Source organism: Lonchura striata, chromosome 8 (genome assembly GCF_050655825.1).
Source record: "Lonchura striata isolate lonStrDom1 chromosome 8, ASM5065582v1, whole genome shotgun sequence".
Lineage (NCBI taxonomy): Eukaryota > Metazoa > Chordata > Aves > Passeriformes > Estrildidae > Lonchura > Lonchura striata.
Genome location: NC_140710.1, coordinates 17,400,266 through 17,413,903, shown reverse-complemented (window position 1 = coordinate 17,413,903; position 13,638 = coordinate 17,400,266). Strand labels below are relative to the sequence as shown.

At 36.6% G+C, this 13,638-nt stretch overlaps 1 protein-coding gene across 14 annotated transcripts in view; it reads left to right on the top strand.

Annotated features, from left to right (window-relative positions):
* ARHGAP29 (Rho GTPase activating protein 29) overlaps positions 1-13,638 on the top strand; it is a 49,780-nt gene that overhangs the window by 21,705 nt on the left and 14,437 nt on the right. For 10 of the 14 annotated variants that reach the window (XM_085586474.1, XM_085586472.1, XM_021525877.3 and 7 more), the window contains exons 3-6: positions 1,675-1,818; positions 8,831-8,927; positions 9,287-9,359; positions 13,157-13,217. In XM_085586474.1, the coding sequence (XP_085442600.1) occupies positions 1,675-1,818; positions 8,831-8,927; positions 9,287-9,359; positions 13,157-13,217 (375 nt within the window). The other 4 variants (XM_085586478.1, XM_085586477.1, XM_085586476.1 and 1 more) reach the window with 2 other exon arrangements.

The following is a 13,638-nucleotide window of genomic DNA, read 5'->3' as shown; positions in this document are numbered from 1 at the left end:
AAGCCTGGATTGCTTTCCCCATAAAGTTCTGAACTCTGAGCTATATATGCCTTTACATCAATGCGTGTTTGTCATAAACAACCTCTGCTGCTAATGTGGATGCACTGAATCATGGCCAAGTTGAGCACCAGGCTTTTGACATTTTTTTTGCCTTAGCTGTGCTTGAGTCAGTTAAAACTCGTTATATCTAGGTGTAAATGAAGATAAAGCCACAGCTGGGTGGTCATTTTTTTAACAAGTTACTTAAAACTTTCCTAATTTACTGCTGAGTAAGATGGATTTTCCTAGACTTTCGTGTGTCCTGCTACAGATAGAGCTTGCTTGTCCCTTCCAGCAGGATAAGTGCCTGTGAATGGTATATAGTCTTTACCTTCGTATACTTCCTGAGACAAGGTTTATTCCTTTAACAATGTATAAGCCAGTTTGAGTTGAAAAAAAAGTCTCCTGATATTTGGCATGTAGGGGACTAAAGCCTGAAGCATGGTGATCCTTAGGAGACTTCTGTTGTACCTGATACAAACATAAAAATTTGTGTGTAGCCCCCCCACCTGCACACCTGATAGCAATGATCTACTCTGCTGATGTGTCATGTTGTACTATGTGGATTCCTCAGAAAAATTTAGCTGCCTCTAGCCTAAATGTAATGTCTTGTCACCAGAATAAATGGCTCTGAGTTGAAACTATTCTCTGAGCAGCACTGGATCAATTTGCACTGTACTGTGATTGTCCGTATTGACCTGTTTGTTATCACGGCCACAGACAACACAGAATTGCCTTGCTCAGTGGGGAAGTGAGTCAGCTTCTATTAGATCCTCTTTTTCTTTTTCATAAGCTAGACTTTCCTGAATTTGAAAGCTTTTTACCACAGCTTGCAACGCAGCACTCTAGCGCATGAGAAACTTTAATTCCATGCACCAGCACCTCTTCTGTAACAGAACAGATTGTGGTTTAACCTGTGCTGTGGATGCAACAATAAGTATTTTGTAAAAAACTTAGATGGGGTCGGGATTTAGAGGCACATAGCAAGAGGCATGTGCTATAAAAAGCATCACCATCTTGGAGTGTGTTTGAGAATTTTTCTGATTTGGCATAATTTAGGTGTTCAACTTATTTATCAGGTCTGGCATGCTTTAAGACAGACCTTTGTAGATCTAGGCTTATATACTAAAGATGCTTAACATTTTGCTGATACTTTAATTAAAAAGTAGCCAACATTTGCCAGAAATTATAATTTACAAACATACATATATGGCGTTGAATTTGTATCAGGTGAAAAATTACTTACTGAACAGTCAGAATCTGCTTTTGTTGATACTTTTTTTCATCTATGTAATTATCAAAATGGTGGTTGATGAAATGACATGAGAAAAATACGATGTTTTGATTTAGAAACCTTAGGGTATTGGTGTAGAATTCCCATACCCCCTTTTTTAAAAAAGTATACTTGCTTCACTTTGTGAGAAACAAGTTTGTGTAAATGATGTACAATATTGCAAGTTTACTATTGGCAGCTGCTATTATAACTCTTATCTCTTAAACAATTTCTTTATTTTAAGTAGGCTCAGCTTCAATATGACCTAGAATTCCATGCAGCTGAATACCATCAAAGTGTTTCGTAATGTGACTGGGTGTTAATTCACTGTTTTAATGTAGTTTCTCCTTTACTTTTTTCAGAAAATCATGATGGCCTGCATCAAGTAGTACATGAACGCCTGGGGGAGTTGCTACGTGTTTTAAAAGCAGTGATAAATAAACATCAGACTCTAAATTCAGTTGATATTCTTAGTGCTGCAGGAACAGTTATTGCAAAAGTAAAAGGTAAGAAATTACTGTCTTTCATATTCATAGTGACTTGGTTGGCTTGGAGTTATAGATAGAATTCTACATATACAGAAGAAACCAGGGATTTTTTAAGAGCAATACTGTAATACTTATTTAAAAAACTGCCTTCCCTAAGTGAAGAGTAATATGAAGTAGCTTGTTCTCTCATTGATGTGATAAAATTCTGCTTATAGGAAGCTAAGTGCAAGCCCACATTGAATTCTATAAGCACAAACCTTTGATTTTAAGCTTTTCTTTACCTGAGCATCATAGAATAGTATCAAAGTAATAAACCTGGCATTTATCCCCTTCGAGATTTGCCAAGAATCTTTGCCTAATTCTGTGAACCTGTAGGGATGGTATTGTATTTATATCAGGCGAATAATCTCTGAGCAATCCAAATCTGAATAGTTGAAGAGTTATAAATTCCACAAGTGGATCATAGCCATGTGTCAATAAAGGTGTCAGTAGCAACAAGAAAGTGTTTGCAGACATGTTAATACTTTCTATTGTTGATCTTTGCTAATGCAGCTTTTGGCATGCCAGACAAATGCAAATAGTGAATTGCTCCAGCCCCAGAAACTTGTTCCTTCTCTGTGTAACCTTTGCAGCTCTTCCTGCTCTGGAGTCTGGTATATATTACTGTGGAACCAGCTTTGAGTAGGGTTAAATCTCTACCTCTTCCCTGTATTAAATCATGTAGAATATCTTCCTTCAGAGACACATAGTTTAGTTTTTCTTCTTTGTCTAGGCCTTCCCTCTTGTTTCCTATTTATCTTAGTATATCTGAAATGTATTGTTGATTCAGTAAAGTGGGAATATCAGTTAAAATTCTAATGTGTTTAGCTTCCTGATTCCTATATATTGGATTCTTCCAAGCTTCTTATGGATTCTTCATATTGATATATGGGTTTGCCAGTTTGTTTGATCTTGGCAGGTACTAGCAGACTACTTTGCATTTTCTTTGTGTTGCACATAAAGTTTCCTATAGTTCTGTACCTGTATTTCAAATGATCATGGGACAACTCTGTAACTTCTGAACTTGCCTTGGAGGTAACACAGAAGGTATCCCTTGTGGTGCTGTTTGTTTGTTGATCGTGGGGAGAGTTGAACTACACACATACAGTGGTAGTTAGTGTTCAGTGAACGTGTTAATTGTTTAGTGAACATAATTCTTCCAACTTAGACATGTTTCCATGCTTAAGTGTTGTGGTAAGATGACTGTCCTCTACTCTGCCCCAATTTCAGTGGTTGCAGGACAATGTTCAACTTACTTAATTTAAGAAATATAAAAGTGATCTAAGGTATGCAAGTAAATAATATAATATTGTTTTAAAACTGCTCTCAAGCTTAACAGCATGAAATGCAAAATCCACAGAAGTCTAAAGCAGGATCATGTCAGTGGTCCTGCAACACTTAGAGGCCCTCTCCGGGCACTTGAGCTCAGCTGTTCACTCAGATGAGTAGCTTCTTGCAATCTCCTGGAGGGATGAGTCAGCCCCCTACCTCTCAAAAGGAGAAAACCAGTTCTTAAAAGGGGGGATAAAAAAGGCTTGGATAGAGTTTAGTAGCCTATGTGAAAATCTTCTTTCACTAGGGGTTGAACTGCCATTTACAAGAGCTGAAAACAGACAGTACTGCCTCAATATTTGTAGCCATTGATACAAACAAGTACTTGGATACAAAGATTTTGGTAATGCCTGTCAGTGTTTGCTGAGACAAAAACTGCATTTGTCACACCTCTGGAGATGGAACTGGGGAGATTCAAAACTCAAGAGACTGACTGGTGATTCAGTCCTACTTCTCTGTGAACAGCAAAGCCTTTGCTCCATGAAAACAGACTACCTCCCCCCAACACAATCTGTGGTAAATGTGAAGGCAGTTTGCCTTCAGCACCTGTTTGGTTTTCACAGCTGTTCTTTTTCTGAAAATCATACTGCTCCAAGTTTATATTCAAACTGAAGTGTGTGACAGCTGGTACTGAGAAAGCGGAAATAAAAATACAGCACATTGTGGTGATTATAAGCATATCAGACCTCAGATTTGCTTACTTTGACCTGTGTGTAACACATGAATTCACATGTTTTCAGCTGTGGTTATTTCACCAGAGGTAATGCAGCTTTTGAATAAACAGGAAGCTACAAGAATGTGAGGAGCTGGTAGAATGTATCCAGTATCCTTTTTCCTCTGGCTTCCCTGTCTTTGTTAATGTGACATTATGAAAAGTTCATGTGACTCATCTGTTTCTTGTCATTGGAGGACAGAACTATAAAAAGATATGGAAGGCACTCTGTAGTTGGATTTATAACTAGGAAGAAAATTAACCTGGCATGGAAAAATTCTGATGTTTATTTAGCAGAGGATGAAATAGAAGCAAGTTCGGATTTACACGTGATTCCATCTCCTGGTTTTTGAGTCTGTGCATAATGTTAGAGTTTAAAATCTATTTTTTCTTTGGAACTTCATATGGGGATACACTGTTATTAAGATAAACAAATGTCTTTTCCTCTCCATTAAGTCGGTTACAATAACTTCGGGACCTTAGTGATTCATGAAGTCTTAGTGTCTTGTGAAGTGTTCTCATAACTATGACAAGTTGCACTGTGCTTTAAACATAATGTCCAGTGCAGAGAGACTACCCTGCTTTGGATTATTGCAAATGTGGCTATTTCAAAGGCTAACAAAAATTAGAGTGCATGTGACCCTCTTTCAAGCTTCTTGGCCTTTTTCCAGGACTTTCAATGGGAATGATAGAAATGTGCTCCTCATTCTGCATTTGATGTTCAATGCTTTTCATTTTAGATAGATTGAAGGAAAAACTAGCTATAACATGTTATCTGAATCTTGCTATGGAGAATCATGCTTGGCAGTCCAGGTTTGTCAGACTTGTTCTATTTTGGACTGAGGTTGAACGAAAATGGCGGTGACAAGAATGAGACATGACACATTTGATTTTTCTGGTTATATCTTGGACAAGACATGTCTCACTGGGCCTCTTTGGACTCTATAACTTATACATGCCTACTTGAGTGCTTCATGAAAAATATATTTTTAATGGCACCTCACTTAACTTGGAAGAATTGAGACTTACTGAAGCATCTTTCTTGGAACCTGTTTAGATTCCCATTTCTGTAAGTCACTTCCCACTCTGGCACAGCATCATATTTGTAGTTATTATTCCACTCAGTGCCTTTAAATAGTTGATGGCCCCAGAGTACATGGTCCTCCTGATCCCATGCTGAATTCAAGTTTGTACTCTTCTTCTGCTCTTAATTACACCCTTTGACTTAATCACTATAATGAATACTGATTCCTGGTAAAGCAGAAAATAACACTTGTCTTGTTGAACTTTCCTATTTAAGGCTTTTTTGGTAGTAGTTCTGCATCAAAAAGAAATACTTCAAACAAGAAGTAAAAATCTGAACTAAAGGAATTCACTGAATTTTGTAATCCAGTGAACATCTATGATGATAAATTTTGCTCTGAATGAACATGGAAGGAGTAGGAAAAAGTTCCTTGAAATTGTCTTGTTGGCATCCAGCTCAAGTTGAGGAGGCTGCCAAACCTGATAGTAAGTGCAGGCTGGTGAAATGATATGGCACTAAGAACTAAAAGCCGAACAGTGAGGCTTGGATCGTCTCTAAAATACTGCCTATTCTGCCTATTTCCAATCTCCATACTATTGCTCTTTTTACTTATGTTCCTCTCCCTATTTATTTTACATATCTTTGAAGAAGAGAGGTAGTAACAAGAAGTATTACAAGTCTTTGTTTTCAGAGAGGGAGTGATCTCTTGGTCTTTGGGCTTTTTGTTTGCTTGGGTAGTTGTTTTGTTTTTGACATAGTTCTGAAAGGCTTTTGAAAACACTGTTGTGAGTTTAAAAATAAAATTGGTTGCAAAAGTATTCAGTTCTAAGAAGTTGGCTGGTTGCTTGCTTCTTATAAGTCAGCTAGCAAAGCATGGCTTGAGAATGTATTCCTGTCAGTCCTGCACGTGTGTGCGGGCAGCAGCTTGAGGCAGAGCGAACCTGTGCAGACTCCAGCAGGGCCGTGCCCCACGGGCTGTGTGCCTGCCAGTTCTCTGGGCTGTCCATCACCTTTTAAAGGCCCTGCTTGCCCTTCGGTCTCAACAGCTGTCAGCCTTTCCTTCATCGTTTTAGAAGCATTGATCAAATGTCCTCAGGCAATGCTTCAACTTCTGGGATTCTCACGTCCAAACCTTCATGGCTGTTTTGGGTTACCCAGCCTGATCTGTGCTTGATTGGAAAAAGTTTTGATGGCGTGACCCAAGAGCTGAAACTGCAGCGTACTGCAGCATTTTAATGAGATTGCCAAACCCACCTCAGTTTGAAGATAACTTTGGAAATAGAGATCCACTGCAAGCTAAGCTTGCATTTCTAGTACTGGATTTGGATTTTTGAAGTATCACTGTCATATGATTCTTTGAAGTTCATTGTATGTCATCTGAAATCTTGCTTAAAAGAGTTGTCTAGTTGTATACTTGCTTTGAAATCTGTAGAACTATAGATAGATAGCTGTCATTTCCAGACGTGGCAAGATTACTATAGTTCATTGTTGTCAGTAGCTATTGTGTGCAGTCAGGATGTCCTGGGGAAAGAGAGTGCGTGGTTTCAAGTTGACGTTAAGTACATCAGCATTCCAGTGGTGCTAAGCTAGAAAAAAGCTGGTGGTATTCTACTGAATTACTAAGAGATTAGACTAACCTGTTTTGGGAGAACTGAAAAGAAGTAAATCTGAAAAATTAGAGATTTGTTACTCCTTTTGTGATGGATCCTGAAAAGAAAGGATTTCTCTGGCATATAAAGTGTAAAGCTTAACAAAACTCTTCCTGGAACAGGAAGGCAGAGTGAAACAGACGGCATTTCTTTAGGGAAAGGCTCTCTATATTAATGCCTCGTTAGCTAAGTGAAAGAAGTGCTTTCTCTCCGAAGACACCATAGCTAATGGATATAAAAATGTTTCCATGGTAAGTGCTTTGAATACATAGACAATTTTTACTAATTCCTTCTAATTTTGAAACAGTTTGCATTTCATGCTGGCTCTTAAATGATTTTTCCAGTCATTAGGGGCTGGTAATCAATATGGTTCCTTGTGACTGCTTAATGATTTGGGATGAGAAGTTTAGTCTTATATATAACATTATTACTGGAAAGCTGAGATTTTCAACTAACGTGAATTTAAAAAAAAAAAATCCACTGCTATTTACAAAATTATTTAAAAAAAAAAATCTGTGGAGCTTTATTGAATCTTATTTCAAACAAAGGTGCCAGAGGCATATTTTTTTTTGTAATTACAAAGTGTAGCCGAACAAAGAGGTAGGAGAAGCTGTAATTTAGTAATGAACTGTGTCAACAGAGACTGCGATGTTATTATAATATGCAATATTATAAGCCCACAGTTTTTTGCTCTGGGCTTATTACAACGTTATTTTGTATATGCAAGTAATTGTAAAAATAGCCCATGAGAAGAATCTGTATTTTCTGTAATGGCTTTGTATAGATAATTGTTATAAAAAGTTGATCAAGTCTGTTGACATACTGTATAAAAAGGAATGGATTTAACTGTGTTACATTACTGGTAAAAAACTTTTCCTTTCACAAAGGAAGTCTAATGGGGCAGCAGATTACTGTACTTTCTTTGTTTGTTATCCATTAGTATTTAGGCACCTGGCAGGAAGTTTGAATACTTTTTAAAATTAAAGCCTGTTAATTTGCTGAGAAAATTTGTATAGAATGGGCAACATTTTAACTTACTTTTTTTTTACTACTTCTACAAGTCATTGTATTCTAATTCTACTTGAAATGTAAGGAAGACAAATTAACCTTGTTAGATTTTGCAAAAAGTGATGTGGGTTGAATACCTGTACGCGTGTCATTGCAGCACCTCTAAAATAGGTATGAGCATGTGTGACTTACACACCTAGAGAATTAAGAATATTGCATTGCTTAAAAAGAAAACTATAAAAAACAATAAACTGAGAAAAAGAATACTCAAATACTAATGTGAAGTTGTCATTTCTCACAATGTAACTCTGGGAAAAACTTCCCTCCAGAGGATACAGCTTCAGCTCAACTGAATGTATGCAGCTTTTTTACAAAATATCTCCCAGTCACCATTGATTAAGGAGTTAAGTTGAAACCAGGCAAAAACGGTCGTGCTTTTTGTCTTGTCTCTCACTCTCTTCTTGTTTGGTAGTTGTTAATAGAAACTCTGGATGAATCATTCCTTTTGTCTCATTATTCCAACTTGTCATAGAAGTGTGCTGAACACTGTGTTGAGTAGTTAAGTACTTGATCACCACTTTAAACCATCTAATTTGTCTGGCAACACTCTTTTTCCTATTTGGGACCACTGTCAGTTATGCTGAGTTTCTTCCCCACTTTTAACAGGAAAAACTGAGGGGCTTTTGCCAGACTGTAGAGCTTATAATTGAAGGGTTTTGCAGTGGACACCACCTTTTGATAACTTTCTGCTTGGCTGTACTCAAGCCAGAAATGCTGTATTGTGGATTGTATTCAGTTGAGGGGGCACCCCCACAAACTACTGCTCCTGTTTGGAATTTTGAAATTTCTACTCAGAAAAAAACCAGCTGTTCCAGTATCTGACTGCATTTGTGAGCTGCTTTGTGGTGGTGCTGCTGCTGTGTGATTTGACTCTGGTTGGTAAATGACTGTTTTTGTTAATGCATTACCAACATTTCCACACAAAGCTGCCCCTTAAGTAGGAAGATACAGGAAGTGCAAGAATAATCTGATTTCATTGTGAGAAGCATCTGGATTGTGTTAATTTTTTTTCCTTTAATGTTTACTTTCTTTCTAATCTTCTTTAAAACCAATGTTTTTTCGATAATTCAGAAAAGCATAATGTTGCATGTTCTGTAGGAGACTTTGTGTATTAAATTTGTCTCTAGGCCTGGAAAACTTACTTAATTGACCCCCACCTCTCACCCTTTGGTATTCTTTTTTTCTTTTTTTTTTATCTTTTACAAGCGGTGAACTTCAAAGAAGTTAATGAAGAAAATAAGAGAGAACTCTTCAGTGAAATATTTTCTTCCATTGAAACATTGGCATTCACCTTTGGAAACATGTAAGTTGGAATCCAGAAAGAGTTTTTAGAGAACTCAATGAAGCCAAATCAAATTAAGACGCAACAATAACAAAACCTTTTGTTTTCTTTTGTACAACTATTTTCTGATAAAGTAATTTAAATTAGCTACATCTAGAACAATTTTACTATTTGGGTTTTTGTCAGTTTGTTGGTTTTTTTTTTAATAAGGAAATCTAGCATGTTACAGAAATTGCACAGAATATTAGATGCATACTAAAAATGGTTTGCAGAACTTTTAAAGGACTTAGTAACACTATCTGAATTTTTGAATTCAGTGGCACGGAATTGCTTGGTGAGGTAAAGTAGTGAAGTAACACAATTCTTTGTTTTTCTGGCAGTGTATCAGACTTCCTTATGGGAGATGTAGACAATGGCTCGTCATTGGGACTTCCTGTATCTCGGAGAAGTCGGGTAGGCTAAACACGTTCTCTCGGAGTGTAAAATGTAAAGGAGGCTTCAGTCCCAATGAAACTCTCTGCATCATTGGGCTGGGACACTTGAAGTCATCTGTGTTTTAAACAAGATTCAACCCAGGAATAATGTGTATTCAATGTGTTTTCAATGTGTTCTCAATTCTAAATGATAACGATGACTTGACAGGGCTACCTGCTGTCATTGTTTTTGAGATTTTTAAATTGGTTCAGTGAAAATAAATGGGGAAAATTAAGATACTTGAATGATTGCTCACTGAAGCAGTTAGACTATTATCTGTTAAACCTGGAAACCAAAGGGTTAATTACTTCATTTTTGGCTTTTAAAGACTAGTATTTATTACAAAATTACCTTTTCTTCTTTTGGAGCCAAATATGTGCTGTAACCGTTTCAGCAACAGTTCACTAAAAGAACTGTCAACTTAGAGGTAGTCAAAGAAAAACACTAACATTTTAAACTTTTTTTAAACACACTTGAAGGTATGATTGAAAAATGCTCGGTACCAAATTCTGTTTTGAATTTTTGTGTATTGAGAAGCAAACTTTCAGGTAAATGAAATAAATTTAAGAGTTACATGCAAGGAAAATATAATTGATAATTGGTGTGTATTACAAGCTATGTTACAGCAAGGTTAAAAATGTTAGATTGTGCATTTTTTTAAAGGCTTTGTTGAAACATACTTAAAACTTAGCATTTCTTCACACAGGCTTGTGTGTAGCAAGCTATGCAGCTACAGTTGAATGGTCTTTTCAAACTTTCACTGTTTGATAATTCATCTTTCTCCCATATGCGTTACCACACAAATTCTACTTCTGTAGCTGCTACAAAACTTACCTTCATAAACAATATGGAGGAAAAGTAGGCTACTCGGAAAACTGGTTCCAGCAAACTTCAATTTAGGTCACTGATAAAAAGTATGAAATAAATAGCATAGAACCCAGCGTCTCATGTAAATTAAATTCTATTATTTGAAGGAGTACTGGTTTATCTAATTGGTTCACCAGCAAAAGGGAGGTGCTGATTTTGCAACACTTTTATCTTGAAATGGTTTCGCATTGCAAAAATATCTGCTTGTGGAAAGAGGTCTTACATATTGTATTGTGAAGTGAATGATTGATTGTCTAAAAGATCCCTCTTCTGAACATGGGGGTAAGGGGAAGGCCAAGGGTAAATTTGAATATAGTGAAATGAAGAAGGAATTCCATTCCAGATGCTTCAGAAATCACCAGCTTATATTTAAAACCTTGCTTTCATAGTATCGCTTGCCTTTCCTAATGTGAAGGTGAACAATTACAAATTCTGGAGCAGGTAGGGTAACATACTTCAGTTTCTTAGAAATCTGTCTGAAGTGCATTTTCATTTAGGCAAATAAATACACATTTAACAGGTGAATCATTTCACTTTGATTTACAATTCAGAGAGAAATTTGGAGGCCAACTAGGAGTTGAGTGTTAAGAGGAGTTAAATGCAAAATATTTAATAGCTGTTTAACTATTTCTGTAGTTGTGCGTGTTCAGTGATCATAGCAGCTAGCTGTATTTTAAACAGAGCATAACATTTTGGTAGAATTTAACATGTAAATACTTTGAGGGTTGATGAAGGAGAAATATTTTAATTGCCTCTGTAGTTAGGGACCTCCCTAGTTAAGCTGATGAGGATGGCTCCAAGGAGGGAAGGTGGGCAGAGCTGATCTCGCTTCTCTTGACTGCAGGGGGGTCTACATTCTTTACTTTAGGCATTCCACTTGGAAGCTTAAGTTAAATGATATGTATAACCCCTCTTAGCAAATGTAATTGTTCTCATTTTAGGTCTTGTAGTTCAACCAGATGTACAAGGTGGAAGCAAAGATATTTTTTAATTAAAAACAAAAGCACTTTAAAATATTCTGGAAGAGACCAGAAAGACATGTCTGACCTTTCATTACTCAACAAGCTATTTGAATCCTATTTGATGCTGTGCCGATCTGAGAGCATAATAAAGAGAAGGAGGATAAAATGTTCAAAGTGTGTGAAGAGATTTGTCTGTGTCAGGGTGAGAGTTGGGTAATGAGGGGGAAAAAAGGACAGAAGAGACTGGTTGAAGTTGGAAGTGAAAGGGTTTTAATTTTTCTAGGACTACTAGGATGAGTCATTGGGTAGCTTGAGGAGGGCAAGCTGTATGGATCATGTTCTGCTAAGTTGCAGGACATAGAAGCAAGCATGAACAAATGCATTTATCTAAAATTTGGTGTTACATATCTGCAGTGGGTGAATGTGAAAGAATGAGTGACCTTTGATTAGCTGCCTTAACTATTGTGCCTGCTTTACTGGAAAGGAGCAAACAGTTTTCAGGACTGCAATGATAGAGGTTTTATAGAAATGGGAAAAAAAATTTAGAACTTAAAAGTGCATCAAGTTAATAAAAAGTCTGAAAGTTTTCTAATTACTATTTTTTCTCCCCTAGCAACTTTTAAATAATCCTGAAGACAGTAATACTTTATATAAAATCTGAACTAAATCTAGGAATTTTCAAGCCTTCTCTGCAACCAAGTATTGATCCATTGCTAACTTCAGATTTTAGGGTTTTTTACCAATTTAGTTGGGGACACTTTGGATAGATTTCCCACCTTTTCTGGAAAAGCCTTTCTGTTTTGTTGAAACTCTTGTATTAGAAAGCCACTGTAATAGTAACAAAGCAGGTCTTTAGGCTGTAGTTTGATTCTGTTTGATGTCATTGATGATTAATACCTTGCATGTTTTGGTCTTTGGAAAAGCTTCTTCTGCTGTGAAGTAAACAATGATTCTTGAGAGATTTTTGTGATTTATATTCAGTTTTCTTTTACATTAAAAAACCCCAACAAACCAAAACTATTTTTGTCATTGATAACTGTGATAACTGTGCTCCATTTTAGTGAATGTCTGAAAATAACCCAGTGCCAAAGTCTAAATGGAAACAAGCTGTTCTTGCATAGCTTAAGGGCACTTTGCATCTATTTCTTAGCCTTTGTTTTCTCTCTGCTTTGTGCTTCAAAGTTTTCAAAAGTAGTTTACCCATGTAAAATTATGTAAGGTTTGATGTCTGTCTTTGTTTTGGTTTGGCTTTTAAGGGGGTTGTTGTTACAAAGTAAACTTTTTATTTATTTAAATTTGTTGAGCAGTCAGGTCTACAGCACAGTCTCTACAAATAATTCAACTTGAACAACTAAAGGGGTAGCAAAATGCAGTGAGGACAAAGGTAGGGATGACGTGATGTGCTAAATTCCTTTTATTATTGGATTACATTCTGTCAGGTTGTACTGATTCTCAGGGCTTCATTAGCAAGTGTTACTAGTCAGCTGTTGTGCCTACACTGCACCACCTGCAAGTAATTTACAAAAAACTTTATTCACTTGAGGAAGAAATACAGGATTATAATGGCTTGTAGAATGGTGTCTGTTTTATGTTTCTGACATTAAGTCTGTGTGAAAAGGTTTTTAAAAGGTAGGTAGGGCTTTAACAAAAGCTGGAGCTCGCTTAATTGTTTAACAAATCTGGTTGATATTTAACTCCTTCATCACAGACTTTCAAGATTGTTAATATAAAGGTATATAATGTTCCTTGCTATTTATTATTTTTCATTTGACAGCAATGGGAGTATAAAAAATGTGCCTTAGATGAGAGGGAGTGATGGTGCAGTTTGCTTTATCTGCTCTATCTACAAAAAAACAAAGAGGCAGCTAATGCCATTTATGTTGTTTGCTTTCAGTTCCAGTGAGAGATTTTCTTTGCTAACTTAATGTTTTATTTCTTGTACACCAGTCTTTTGAGAATCTTTCTGTGGAGTCTGGGGGTTCATTGCATGAAAGGGATGATATTCAAGGTAGGTCATTCACTTAATATTGATAAACACCGTTTTGTAATCTGTGGGGTTTTTTCTTCTAAAAATGTTCTAAGTTTGGTCACTTTTTTACACCTATGCTCCCTTTACAATTTCACTGTGGGGGAAAAAAAGGGTTCTTGCAAAGGTTTCATTCTTTTGTAAATAACCAACCCATGTTGCCTTTTTTTATTTTGGTGGGGGGGAGGGACAAGGCCTTGAAGCCCCTTCCATGTGTTGTCATACGATTGGTGTTTTGTTGGATCACTTTCTTGAAGAAAGTTATGCTGACCATATGACTACTCCAGATAAAATACTGTGACCCTTTAATTTGTTCTAAAACCTCTGTCAGCCCTGTTTAGAGTCAACTAGCATTAAAGACCAACTCAAGATCAGAGCTGCTTAAGCATTCACAGTTGGCTAA